This window comes from Triticum aestivum, chromosome 2B (genome assembly GCF_018294505.1).
Source record: "Triticum aestivum cultivar Chinese Spring chromosome 2B, IWGSC CS RefSeq v2.1, whole genome shotgun sequence".
NCBI lineage: Eukaryota > Viridiplantae > Streptophyta > Magnoliopsida > Poales > Poaceae > Triticum > Triticum aestivum.
The window spans coordinates 796,232,636-796,246,081 of record NC_057798.1 but is presented as its reverse complement, the minus strand read 5'-3'; the positions used below and the strand labels follow the sequence as shown (position 1 = coordinate 796,246,081).

The 13,446-nt window shown below is 48.9% G+C and overlaps 3 protein-coding genes across 3 annotated transcripts; 2 read left to right on the top strand and 1 right to left on the bottom strand.

Moving 5' to 3' along the window:
* Nucleotides 1-258: 258 nt before the first annotated feature.
* LOC123047498 (FT-interacting protein 3) lies at nt 259-4,838 on the top strand. The gene is made up of 2 exons (XM_044471069.1): nt 259-610; nt 1,519-4,838. Exon 2 carries the CDS (start codon nt 1,553-1,555, stop codon nt 4,601-4,603), a length of 3,051 nt encoding a protein of 1,016 aa, XP_044327004.1. The 5' UTR covers nt 259-610; nt 1,519-1,552; the 3' UTR covers nt 4,604-4,838.
* A 208-nt stretch (nt 4,839-5,046) lies between these two features.
* LOC123047500 (probable phospholipid hydroperoxide glutathione peroxidase) lies at nt 5,047-7,507 on the top strand. Its single transcript, XM_044471071.1, has 6 exons — nt 5,047-5,542; nt 5,734-5,810; nt 5,891-5,952; nt 6,834-6,952; nt 7,058-7,225; nt 7,315-7,507. The coding sequence occupies exons 1-6, from the start codon at nt 5,483-5,485 to the stop codon at nt 7,342-7,344; spliced, it is 516 nt and encodes a 171-aa protein (XP_044327006.1). The 5' UTR covers nt 5,047-5,482; the 3' UTR covers nt 7,345-7,507.
* Nucleotides 7,490-9,983, bottom strand: LOC123047499 (AT-hook motif nuclear-localized protein 9). Its single transcript, XM_044471070.1, has 5 exons — nt 9,032-9,983; nt 8,550-8,617; nt 8,291-8,434; nt 8,038-8,193; nt 7,490-7,897 (listed from the first exon to the last, which is right to left on the bottom strand). Exons 1-5 carry the CDS (start codon nt 9,633-9,635, stop codon nt 7,658-7,660), a joined length of 1,212 nt encoding a protein of 403 aa, XP_044327005.1. The 5' UTR covers nt 9,636-9,983; the 3' UTR covers nt 7,490-7,657.
* Between the last annotated feature and the right edge of the window lie 3,463 nt (nt 9,984-13,446).

Below are 13,446 nucleotides of genomic sequence, written 5' to 3'. Positions count from 1 at the left end.
TTCGATCAGTGCCCGTGGCGTTTGAGGGGCCGGATTTACCAAGTCTTTGATAACTTGGACCAATTGTGGAGGCAGCACTACACACCACAGCGTAGCGCTGTGGCGGTAAAAGCGGAGTCATCACCGCACCAGCTGCCGTCCGTTGGTCAAGGTCACACCCAACGGGCCCGCAGCTATTTCGAATTCCGACGAGAGGCAAACACAGAAAGAAGCGAGAAATTGCCTCGCAACGAGCCCGAGGCGAACCCGAAACCGACGCGGCGCGGCGCACGAGGACGAGGACGGCGACCGACCCACGCCTCACCCACGCGTCTCCGCTCTCCTCTTGACTCCACGCAACGCTCCTCACTCCCTCACAACACCCAACGCAAAGCTCCCACCTTTCCCCCGCACGCCACGCAAAACCCACCCACACCCTCCGCCCCCCGGAATCCCCTCCTCCGCCGGCCGCCCGCCCGCCCTCCCGTACGCCCCCCCGGCCACCCCGCCCGGCGACGGACAGCATGGCGGCGTGCTGAGGCGCCAGGCGCGCTCGCGGGCTCCGTCGGCCGGCGCCCTCCGGCGGCATTGGGCCAGATCCGCCCGGATCTGGGCGTCCCCCGCTCCAGAGGTGAGCCCCGGCCCTCCCCGCTCCCCGGCCCTCATCGATTCGCCGTCTCCGCTCGCCGCCGGCGCGCCGAATCCCGGGGTTTCTCGGGGGTTTATTAACGCTCCGCTGCGCGGCGGAAAGTAAAAGCGCCGGCGGGCCTTCCGCATATGCCTGCGGATCCATTAGGTGCGGCGCCGCCGTGCTAAATCCACGAATCGACTTTGATTCCGTGATTAATTCAATAAACTAGTCTGGCTTTTCGCCAAAGGGTTCGCCAAAAAGGTTGATGCGCTTGTCGTGGCTGCCTGATTCGGACACTTGTTTTGTTTTATTTATCTATCTAGTAGTATTTATTTATACTGCTTATTATCCACATGTTAGATCTGTGTGCGTACGTCGCCTTCAGCTCTGATGTGAGCTCCGACGCGTCGCAGTCTGCCTGAGGCCAGCGTTAGAGGCTGTTTGCTGGCTTGAAAGCAAATTTAGTTTAGTGCTGTGGACTGGATGTCTAGGCTTGATGTGGACTGCTCCTGTCGAGATTCTCATCTCATGCATATAGAAATAATTCCCGCACCCTTTGCGGAGCTGGAACACACCGGTTCTTCTGTAGATGAGGGGCGATCTATGGAGTGGGTGGTTATGCGAGTGCGATTGCGACGCTTTAGTGATCTGCTGCATATAAGTTTTTCTTGTTAAGCCTGGTTTTTATTCTTATTTGGATGTGACACTCAAATTTGTAGCATCTGCCATGGTGCTACCTAACTGCTTTTCTGTATATGTGTGCTTATTTGGTTGTGCCAGATAAATTGCTGCATTTGCCATGGTGCTATCTAACTCTGTTTTTCTTTTTATGTGTGCTTATTTGGCCGTGACAGGCAGTTTGTACCATTTGCAGCAGCGCTAACTGTGCTCATCTTTCATGTATGCAGTACAGAGCACTAGATCACAACATCACCAGAAGCAATGGCGTCATATAAGCTGGGCGTGGAGGTCGCAAGCGCTCATGACCTCATGCCCAAGGATGGGCAAGGTTCTGCCAGCGCCTGCGTCGAGCTTACCTTTGATGGTCAGCGGTTCCGCACGGCCATCAAGGAGAAGGACCTGAACCCCGTCTGGAACGAGCGCTTCTACTTCAACGTCTCCGACCCAACAAATCTTCCCGAGCTCGCTCTTGAAGCATATGTCTACAACATCCACAAGTCTGTCGAAGGCTCCAGGTCATTCCTTGGCAAGGTCAGAATCGCTGGGACCTCATTCGTGCCCTTCACCGATGCTGTCATCATGCACTACCCACTGGAGAAGCGTGGGATGTTCTCCCGTGTCAAGGGGGAATTGGGCCTCAAAGTATACATCACAAATGACCCCTCCATCAGGGCTTCCAACCCTCTTCCTGCAATGGACCCTGTTTCGAACAATACTCCTCCAACTCAAGCTGAGCAGATTGCTGCTGATATAACCGGTACTAATCTGAATGCTTCTCAGCGTCATCAGGAGCACAGGCATGATGAAGTGAGAACCTTGCATACCATAGCTAAGGACGTGCAGCATCATCAGCACCATGGCCATCTTCCAGCCTCTTTTGCTGAGCAACCCTCCAACTCCAAGTATGGTGTTGAGCAAATGAAACCTCAACCTCAACAGCCCAAGATGGTCAGGATGTATTCAGCTGCCTCCCAGCAGCCCATGGACTATGCACTTAAGGAAACCAGCCCCTTTCTCGGTGGTGGACAGATTGTTGGTGGTCGGGTTATTGGTGGTGAGAAGCATGCTAGTACTTATGACTTAGTGGAGAGAATGCAGTATCTGTTTGTGCGTGTGGTCAAGGCACGGGACTTGCCTAACATGGACATCACTGGGAGCCTGGATCCTTTTGTGGAAGTGAGAGTTGGCAACTACAGGGGCATAACTAAGCACTTTGAGAAGCAGAGGAACCCTGAGTGGAATGCTGTCTTTGCTTTCTCTAGAGAACGTATGCAGGCCTCTGTCATTGAAGTGTTGGTCAAAGACAAAGATCTTGTCAGGGATGATTTTGTTGGCATGGTGCGATTCGATCTGAATGATGTGCCAGTACGTGTGCCCCCTGACAGTCCACTGGCTCCAGAATGGTACCGGCTTGTTCATAAGGATGGGGACAAGTCAAGGGGTGAGCTGATGCTGGCGGTTTGGATTGGCACCCAAGCTGACGAGGCATTTCCTGATGCATGGCATTCAGATGCTGCTACACTTGAGGATCCATCTGCCGTAACACACATGAAGTCGAAAGTTTACCATGCACCCAGACTGTGGTACCTGCGAGTTAATATAATTGAGGCCCAAGATATTCTCATACATGATAAGACCCGCTATCCAGATGTTTTTGTCAGAGCACAGGTGGGGCATCAGCATGGGAGGACAAAACCTGTTCAGGCTAGAAACTTCAACCCGTTTTGGAATGAAGACCTTATGTTTGTGGCTGCTGAACCTTTCGAGGATCACCTTATTCTGTCGCTTGAAGATCGTGTAGCTCCTAACAAGGATGAGACGCTTGGCCGCATCATTATACCATTGACGATGATTGATAGGCGGGCTGATGACCGCATTGTCCATGGGAAGTGGTTTAATCTTGAGAAGCCTGTACTTGTTGATGTAGATCAACTAAAGAGAGAGAAGTTCTCTAGTCGGCTCCATCTCCGTCTCTGCCTTGATGGAGGATATCATGTTCTGGATGAGTCTACAAACTACAGCAGTGACCTCAGACCAACAGCCAAGCAACTCTGGAAGCCGTCGATTGGTCTGCTTGAGCTTGGAGTCCTTGGTGCACAGGGGATTGTTCCTATGAAGACACGTGATGGAAAAGGTTCATCAGACACCTATTGTGTTGCAAAGTATGGGTCAAAGTGGGTGCGAACACGTACTATCATGAACAATCCAAACCCCAAGTTCAATGAACAGTACACTTGGGAGGTCTATGATCCGGCAACTGTCCTGACTATTGGTGCTTTTGACAATGGCCAGCTTGGAGAGAGGAATGGGGACAAGCCATCCAGTGGTAAAGATGCGAAAATCGGCAAGGTCCGAATTCGCCTTTCAACACTTGAAACTGGCCGAGTATACACCCACTCATATCCGCTCCTGGTTCTGCACCCATCAGGGGTGAAGAAGATGGGTGAACTGCACCTAGCCATACGATTTTCCTCAACGTCATTGGTCAACATGCTATACCTGTACTCCCGACCTTTGCTGCCGAAGATGCACTATGCACGCCCAATACCAGTGCTTCAGGTTGACATGCTCCGCCACCAAGCTGTCCAGATCGTGGCTGCCCGTCTCAGCCGTATGGAGCCACCTCTGAGAAAGGAAGTTGTTGAGTACATGTCAGATTTTGACTCTCACTTGTGGAGCATGAGGAGAAGCAAAGCAAACTTCTTCAGGCTGATGAATGTCTTCTCAGGCCTGTTTGCCATCAGCAAGTGGTTCAGCGGTGTCTGTGCATGGAAGAACCCCATTACCACTGTGCTAGTTCACATCCTCTTTATAATGCTGGTGTGCTTTCCAGAGCTCATACTTCCCACAGTGTTCCTGTACATGTTCCTGATAGGGATCTGGAACTACCGTTACCGGCCTCGCTACCCTCCACACATGAACACCAAGATCTCTCATGCAGAGGCTGTTCACCCAGATGAACTCGATGAGGAGTTTGACACATTCCCCACAAGCCGGAGCCAAGAGGTTGTAAGGATGAGGTATGATAGGCTGAGGAGTGTTGCTGGAAGGATACAGACTGTTGTCGGTGATATCGCAACCCAAGGGGAGAGAGTTCAGGCACTGCTTAGTTGGAGGGATCCTCGTGCCACAGCAATATTTGTGCTATTCTGTTTCATAGCCGCGATAGTGCTGTACGTCACACCGCTCCAGGTTCTTGCAGCATTGGGAGGGTTCTATGCCATGAGGCACCCAAGGTTCCGACACAGGCTTCCTTCGACGCCAGTGAACTTCTTCAGGCGGCTGCCAGCGAGGACGGACAGTATGCTGTGAAGAAGCTACCATCTGGTGGCCTTATCGTTGTAATCCCTAGAATTACTCCATGTCTGTCGCTGTAGCTCGACTTGCCGTGTTGTTATTTGTGACTGTTCGTCGTTCAGGACTTCGAGTCTGTCTATCGTATTAGGTGCTGGACCAAGGGAATAATGTGCTGACAGCTTATCATGACTTGCCAGGTTTTGGAAGCATGCTCTGATCGTTTATGAAATATCTTCTCGTGTAATGTTCAGTACCCTGCTTGAATGGTTTTTGTGGTCATCTGTGTTTCTAACCAGTTGGGTAATTGCATCTTTCTACAAGCATTTCTGTGGCTGGTTTCTGCTGGCTGATTATCCTTGATTTTTGTGTTCATGTGATTTTGACGTGATATTTTTTTCCGAATATGCCTTTATTGGACCGATATTGTTTCGACTTTTGTAACTGTTTCCCTATGACTCTACATTTGCCCGAACTGGTGGAGTAACACTGTTTTCTTCCCCTTTCATTTGCATTCTAACAGTAGTTTTAAAAGCTCTCCATTCAAAGAATGTCCAAAAGCAAGTCATTGTAGTAGCTGGTGTATTGTAGGCCCAAAATATTTTGTCTACTTCTCATTGTAGCATTCTCTGCCATTAATATTTTCGATTCAGGAATAGCCCATTCGAATATAATGCGTTGCAATTTGTGTGGCTGTCATTAGAATCTGTGGACACCATATGGACTGCAAAAAATAATGAGGAATTCCAAGACATTCTGAGACTTCCTGAGATGCACAAATAAATCTCAGGGCAGGTGCTTGCCACTTGTCACAAGTTCTTCAGAGTGCTGCCGCTTAACTCTTTCTTCTCCAATCCTTTCTCAAGTGGAAACATTACAGTATTGCCAAAAGCAAAGATGGGCGCAGCAGAGTCATCTTCCAAGCTTGGTGGCTCCGTCCATGACTTCGTTGTTAAGGTCCACCTCCTATCCCTCCCTCCCCCCCCCCCCCCCCCCCCCACACGAGTGTTCATCCATCGTATATTCTTGTGGATGATTTGCTTGCGAACAAGAAGATAATTAATTATTCAGTTTGTCAGTTTGTTTTTATTCATGTACAGTTCCATGTCATCCTTCTAACTGAAACACTCGGTGGGATTACTCTGCAGGATGTGAGAGGAAATGATGTGGAGCTCAGCAGATACAAGGGGAAAGTCCTGCTTATTGTGAATGTCGCATCTCGATGGTAGCGTCTTTAGCAGTTTTAGTTTGAAATCCTTCTCCTGTTTGAATCTGTGTTTAACAACTGAGTTGATATTCTTGCAGTGGTCTGGCAAATTCCAACTACACGGAGCTGGGCCAACTCTATGAGAAATACAGGGAGAAAGGTACTTGTTTTCTATAGCTTTGCAGATGCCAAATCCACTAATCGCAGTAGCTCTGACTGATTAGGTACTCTGTATTGCTCTTAACCATTGTTTCCTGATTGAGCATTCGCTGTTTGTGCTGAAACTGAACACAATATATGTTATAAATGATGTGATTTATGTCCATTAAAATGGTTTGGTTGTATATCTCATTGTGGGTAATGCTTGAAGCTCTTCGATGCATCACCTTTATATGTCATGGGGAATGTTCCATTTTTTTAGAGAACAAGCCATTGGCTTTGGCTTTACTATTAACCCAAATTGAGTAAATGTTTCATAAAGACCTTATATGCGCCATTACTCATAAGTCATAACCCCTGCAAACTCATAGCAGATGCAATTCAATCAACACAACAGATATGGCACCTGAGTAGTTTCTCTTGGTCATAATGTGTGCATAAAGAATACACTTCACCTGCTTACTAGACAAGCTGTGGAACTTCACCCGTAGCTAGCTGCTCAAGAGCATGGCTTCTCAGGTAGAGGCTTATACTATGACTGAATTTTTTTTAAGTCGTATTTTCATCCTTTCATAAGACAAAGTCCCTAGAAGTTGAACCTGGTCAACAGTTTGCTTCCCATCAAACAGAGATTACAGAAACCGTTCTGTGTTTGGATCCACTATTCAAGTTGAGCTAGTTTTCAGATTGGAGACTGGAGTCAACGTTGGGGCTAAATAGCGGTAGAAGAGAAATACACATTTTATGTTAGGCTTATACTCTTTACGGTGAATCATAAATAAATTGTATGACAAGATGTGCCATTGTGCAGGCCAAATAACTTGCAGTATACTTTTGTCTTCAATCTTCATTTATCTTTGAAATGCTTTCTGCTGCGATCAGGATTGGAGATATTGGCGTTCCCTTGCAATCAGTTTGCCGGGCAGGAACCAGATAGTGATGAGAAGATTGTGGAGTTTGCTTGCAATCGCTTCCAAGCAGAGTTTCCTATTTTTCGCAAGGTTTATCCAGCGGAAAAAATGCCTTTCTATTTTCTGTGTGTGTGTGATAGCTTCCAAACACAAATGCATTTATTTTCGATCTAAACATTTCTGAGTTGGCAACAGGTCGACGTGAATGGCAACAATGCTGCCCTGCTGTACAAGTTCTTGAAATCAGAGAGAGGCGGTCTATTTGGAGAGCGTATCAAATGGAACTTCACCAAGTTTCTAGTTGACAAAGAGGGGCACGTCATGAACCGATACGCACCGACCTGGTCCCCACTCGGCATTGAGGTGATGCTCTAACTCAACAGTTCATATTCCATATTGTTCGTCTCCACCAGCATGGTAATTCATCTGCTGAATGTTTTCGCCTTTCGCAGAATGACATCAAGAAGCTGTTGGAGGTTTGAGGTATCTCCAGGGAAGATCATGCGGCGGCGTGTCATGTGTATGTGTCATTTGTTCTTTTCGCTACTGTATGTGTGTGTACACTTGCTCTATCAAGAGTAACCCCAGTCTGTTGTATGCTACTCTGTTTTCTACACGGTGAAATAATTTCCCCAAAATTACAAACAAAATATATTGATGCAACAAAACACAGCCTGGAGAGTAATCTCTAAGAATGATCTCAAAAACCGAATGGGCTATTTCAAAGTATACATTTGGTATTCTTTTTGGGAACAGAAAAATCTCTCGAGAGATGGAAGTGTCGACAAATATGAGCTATCCTCTAGAAGAGTTGATATCAATGCTGGAACTTCTCGTGTCAAATATCCCAGAGCCAGGCCACCCTCCCGTCGATACAACGGAGGGCGGCGACGTTAGGTTTTGGTTATGTCCTGAGCTGGGCGACGCCACGTCTGGCCCAGCGCCGGTGAGCGAGTCGGGACCAAAGGCCGGCGGTTTCGCGGCTTTCTTGGACTTTGATTTGGACCCTGCTTGCACAAAAGTCCCTAGTACCACCTGCACATGCCAAACAGAATTATTAACTTCTATGCTGTATGATACCCCTATCTGTTTATTAGGAACAAAATAAAGTAGATGCTGTTAGATGGGTCACATGGGTGTATCTTTTCAGTTGAAGTCTGGTAGACTGCTGTTACCTGCACAGTACTGGCAGCTACCAATGCTCCACCCAGAACACCTCCAATGATATGCCTCTCCTGGCTGCAGAGCGTGACGCTGATCCCGTCGGTTTGATTTTGCTGGCCCTCGTTCAGATTGTAAGAGCCGGATAAACTCAAGATTTCATACAAACCCTACAAAACAAATGCCCATCATGGAGGGTTACATACAGGTCTCAGGTGCATCAGTTCTTTGATTTGTTCCCTAACCGTATGTAGGTTGGTCGCCTACCTCGTAAATGGCAGAATTGTTGTAGGAAGGAGGATGATCTGCCGGGTGGCGGAGGACGGCCCTGGAGACAGACCCCATCGCCGAGAGCACGCACACCGCCCTCGGCGACTGGCTCGCGAATGCCGCGATCTTGCCCGCGACATCCTGTCAAAACGATTGTTACGGTTCTGTCTGTCAGTTCAGTGAGCTGCAACAGGATAACAGAGGAATTTGTTGGGGAATTCTGGTGGGTATGTTACAGTTTGCATTGTGTGCATACCTCTGAAGGAGATGCTGTGATGATGTGGGGAGTGAAGCTCGTTCCAGCTGAACCGGGGAACGCATTGCCTGGACAAAATAGCGATTTTCAGAGGAATTAATTTTCTTCATTGTGATTTCAGTGAACTTCAGGCTATGCTGTGACAGTTCAAGTTTTTTTTTTTTTTTTTTTGCTACGTCTCCAAGCCCAAATCAGACTTCAGAGTGTCAGGAAAACTTTGCATAAAAACCAGCAGCCTACTAGAACAAATGATTTCTAAGATGGCAGCAACTGATAAGAAAATTGAGCTAGGTGATACTCTGTTAAAATCACCAAAAATCAACATTACAGATATTCTTTTGACAATTGGCAGGCAGCAGACTGGAATTTGGTAAAAATCTGAATTTAATCGCCTTGAGTTGGACAGTGTATATATAATACTATTCAGAGTTTACAAAAAATAAATGAAATTCAGAATTGGGTGTGTATATATATATACTGACCGGAGGGTTTACTGGTTGGGGAGGAGAGCTTCTTCCCGGTGCCCGGCGGCCGGCCGCGCTTCTTCTTCTGGGCCGCGTCGTCGATTCCGCCCGCCATGCCCTGTCCGGCCATCGACCCCATCCTCTGCTGCGGCGCGCCCATCATCTGATGATGCTGATGCTGCTGCTGTTGCGCCGACGACGAGGACATGTGGTGCTTCATGGCGCCGTCGGGCCCGTACTTGCGCGGCCTGCCCCGCTTCCGCTTGACGGGCTCCGGCGGCGGGCTGGCGACCGGCATCGTCCCCCCCGAGCCGGAGACGGAGCCGCCGCCCATGCTGTTGTGCTGCAGCATGGAGGAAGGGGATGTGGCGTTGTCCATGCTGAACTGCATGGCGGCGAGGGAGGAGGCGCCGCCGCCGCCGATGGACTGGAGGATGGCGGTGGGGCTCATGCTCATGTTGGGCATGGGGCGGATGACGGAGTGCATCCCGGCGAGCGAGGACGGGCTATGCTGCCCCCCGCCGCCGCCGGTGCCGCCGAGCATGCGGAGGTGCTGCTGCGGCTGCTGCTGGCCGTAGAATGGCGGCAGGTCGGACGGTGCGATGAGGTCTTTGCCATCCATGCATGGATCACCGCTTCCCCCGAGGTCGCTCAGGCGTGAAAACCAGCCGCCCTCGCCCTGATCATTCACGAACAGTATCGGTCACCTCCGGCCGAGCGCCGAGCGAAGCTCCCTCCGGCGCGGGCACCACCGGAAAAGGAAGGGGGGAGCTGGAGGAGACGGGACGCGCCACCGGACGAGCAGCTGGATGGATCAGGAGGAGGAGGGGGAGGAGGAGGCAATGATGGGAGGGAGATAAGATGACGCGGTTGGCCTACATGCACGCACGCACGCGCAAGCGGGCAAGTAGCTAGCCAGCCGCTTGGACGTGTTTGTCAGCCAGGATGGAGGATGGGCACAGCACCGCCGATGGATCGATCGATCGATCGCCGATGGATGGATGGATGGATGGATGGAGGACGGCAGGCAGACGGATAGGCGAGTCGAGGCGAGGCGACACATCCGTCCCCGCGGCGGTGCCGATAAGATTTCCGTTCCGTTGCTTTCGCCCAACGAAAAGGCCGCCATAGCTTTCGTCGGGCGCGCGGCATCGTCCATCGACAGACACCACACGCCCCATCCATCCATCCATCCATCCGCTAGCTAGCTAGCCGCTGCGTGGGGTGGGGTGGGGTGGGGTGGCATGTCGCTGCCCGCCCGCTCGATCCCGGCCCCCGCTCTACAGTAGTCCATGGAATAGCCCCGGGCCCGCCTGTCATGTGTTGTGTCAAGCAACTTGCTCTGTGCTCCTCGAGAAGATATTTTTCGCCTTTGTTCTTTCTGTCACAAGTAACAGTGCGCCCGTCGCCTTCGTCGATCGCACCGCCTTGTTACGCACAATTATGAAATAACAAAGAATACGCATATTGGAATGTTTACGAAGTACCCCCTCCCCGGTAAAGAAATATAAACGCGTTTAGATCAAGTGTTCGAAGGCATGTGACTAAACAGGAATCAAGGTGGAGGAGAACCGCTCCGAAGATTAGACCGCCACACATGCATGCTATGCCATGCAATCAACAATATTTTCGAACATAAGCCTAATATCACCTTGTCATTCTAAATCACGGTCAGTCGTTGTCGATAACATGGTGATGACGACTCTTACAGAGAATGATCGCGCTAACACCCCTCCCCCTCCCCCTTGTTGCGTCCATGCCTCCATGGCGGATTTGGAAGGAGGAGGTGCTGTTGCATGGTCCTCTTGGGCCCACATGACTACCACCTAATGGGCTTCTTTCTCATGGGCCTTGAAGCTTTTTTTTACCTTTTATTTAGGTACGTCTTCTTTGATTTGTTGACCATGGCTAGTTTCTTAGACTTTCGGTGACTTGATTTGACTTTGATAGTTTGCCATGTAGATTCCATATAGGGCTAAGCACTATCTCATAGGTAGGATAGTTATTCTTGCAGTATCAATGTTCATTTGATCGAGACTGGTAGCGTTTGACCGGTTAATTATTTTATGGGTGCAAGTACCAAAACAACCGTTTAGACCAGGCAAAAACGACAATACAAGCATTTTTTTGTTGTTTTCCTAAAAACAGACATCTAGGCCCGTAATTTACACTCGTAATACATCAACATAATCAAGAATTGCTAGGTGCGAGTTCCATCGAAATTCATCTCCCTCTTGTGTATTAGCTCAACATTAGCAAAGGCGGTGGAGTATCTCCTTTCACACCACTAATTTCTAGTCGTTCAAGTCCCAACGAAATGAAACTTCTAGCGGAGAATTATAGAACATTTATTTCGCGCACAATATTGAACATGCTGTTGCATTAATTGGTCCGGAGTGGTGCATTTCCTAGCAACCAAAACTCCCATTATATTTGGAGTGTTGTCTTTGATCTTTTTTCCTTGCTATTGGAAGGAGTATTTGAGCTTGATTCCCTCTTTCCTTTAGCTACCGTACAAGCTTTGCCTAGACTGGACAGTCACAACACCCCCATCTTCTGGGATTCTAGTGTGGGTCATCTACCAAAAAGTTCAAGTTATATATGAAATATGGTGGCTATTGAGAGAGACTTTAGAACTGTAGTTACAAATGCCTAGAACAAACCTGTGAGTGGTAAAAGTTCTAATCACCACCTAGAGAAGTAAAATTAGGAATATTAGAAAAGCCATTAAAGGTTGGAGTTGCAACATAGAGGATGGACTTAGAAACCTCAAGAAGGATATGACGTTGGAGTATGATAGTCTTGACATCAAAGCTGAAACTATTGCACTCTCTCCTGAGGAGTTGGATAGATTGAAACATATAGGTTAGGGATGAACAAAATTAGGTTAAAGCATAGTGGACGGCTAAATCGTGCAGAGAATGTCAAGAGAGGTTTGGGGTAGACCGAATTTGACATGGGAGGAGTCCGTAAAGAGAGATCTGAAGGATTGGAGTATCACCAGAGAACTAGCTAGGTACAGGGGTGCGTGGAAGCTTGCTATCCATGTTCCCGAACCATGAGTTGGTCACAAGATCTTATGGGTTTCACCTCTAGCCTACCCCAACTTGTTTGGGACTAACGGTTGTTGTTGTTGTTGTTGTTGTTGTATGAACAAAATTTGGTTAAAGAAGAAACTAAGGCTAGACAAAGATCCAGAGATAGGGATATCAAGGAGGGTGATAAGAACACTACTTACTTCTGTGCACTAGCTAACCAGAGGAGGAGGAAGATGCTGGTTCATACTCTCCAAGGCCCTAGTGGTCCTATTATTAAAACTAACAATATGCTTTTAGTAGCACTAGACTATTACACAAAGTTATTTAGTAAAGAAGATATAATAGGTTTCTCAACAACGAATGACCTTTTCCAAGATGCTGAGCCCTAACTAATGAGGAGAATAGGATGCTTGATGCTCCTTTTTCCCGAAGAAGAGGTTAAGCGGTCTTTGAATAATATGCTGATGGGGTCATGCCAAATGGGATTCCCTTCCTTTTCTACCAGCACTTTCGGGATTTCGTTAAGTTAGACTTAATGGCCATGTTCAAAGATTATTGTGAGGGAACTCTAGATATCTATAGGATCAAATTTTCCATGCTTGCCATGATGCCTAAAGAGCCATCGGCTATCACTATAGAAAAGGTAGGCCATAAGTCTGTTGGGGAACGTAGTAATTTCAAAAAAAATCCTACGCACGCAAGATCATGGTGATGCATAGCAACAAGAGGGGAGAGTGTGTCCACGTACCCTCGTAGACCAAAAGCGGAAGCGTTAGCACAACGCGGTTGATGTAGTCGTACGTCTTCACGATCCGACCGATCAAGTACCAAACGCACGGCACCTCCGAGTTCTTGCACACGTTCAGCTCGATGACGTCCCTCGAACTCCGATCCAGCCAAGCTTTGAGGGAGAGTTCCGTCAGCACGACGGCATGGTGACGATGATGATGTTCTACCAACGCAGGGCTTCGCCCAAGCACCGCTACGATATTATCAAGGAGGACTATGGTGGAGGGGGGCACCGCACACGGCTAAGAGATCAATGATCAATTGTTGTGTCTATGGGGTGCCCCCCTCCCCCGTATATAAAGGAGTGGAGGAGGGGGGCGGCCAAGGGGATGAGGCGCGCCCAAGGGGGGAGTCCTACTCCCACCGGGAGTAGGACTCCTCCTTTTCCTATTTGGAGAGGGAGAGTGAAGGAAGAGGAAGGAGGGAGGAAGGAAGGGGGGGGGGGCGACCCCCTCCAAATTCGGATTGGGCTTGGGGGGGGGGGGCCCTCCCTTGCTCCTTTCCCCTCCTTTCCACTAAAGCTCGTTAAGGCCCATATACCTCCCGGGGGGTTCCGATAACCTCCCGGAGTTTGCAAGGCTTATAGTGATGTGCATTACCGAGAGG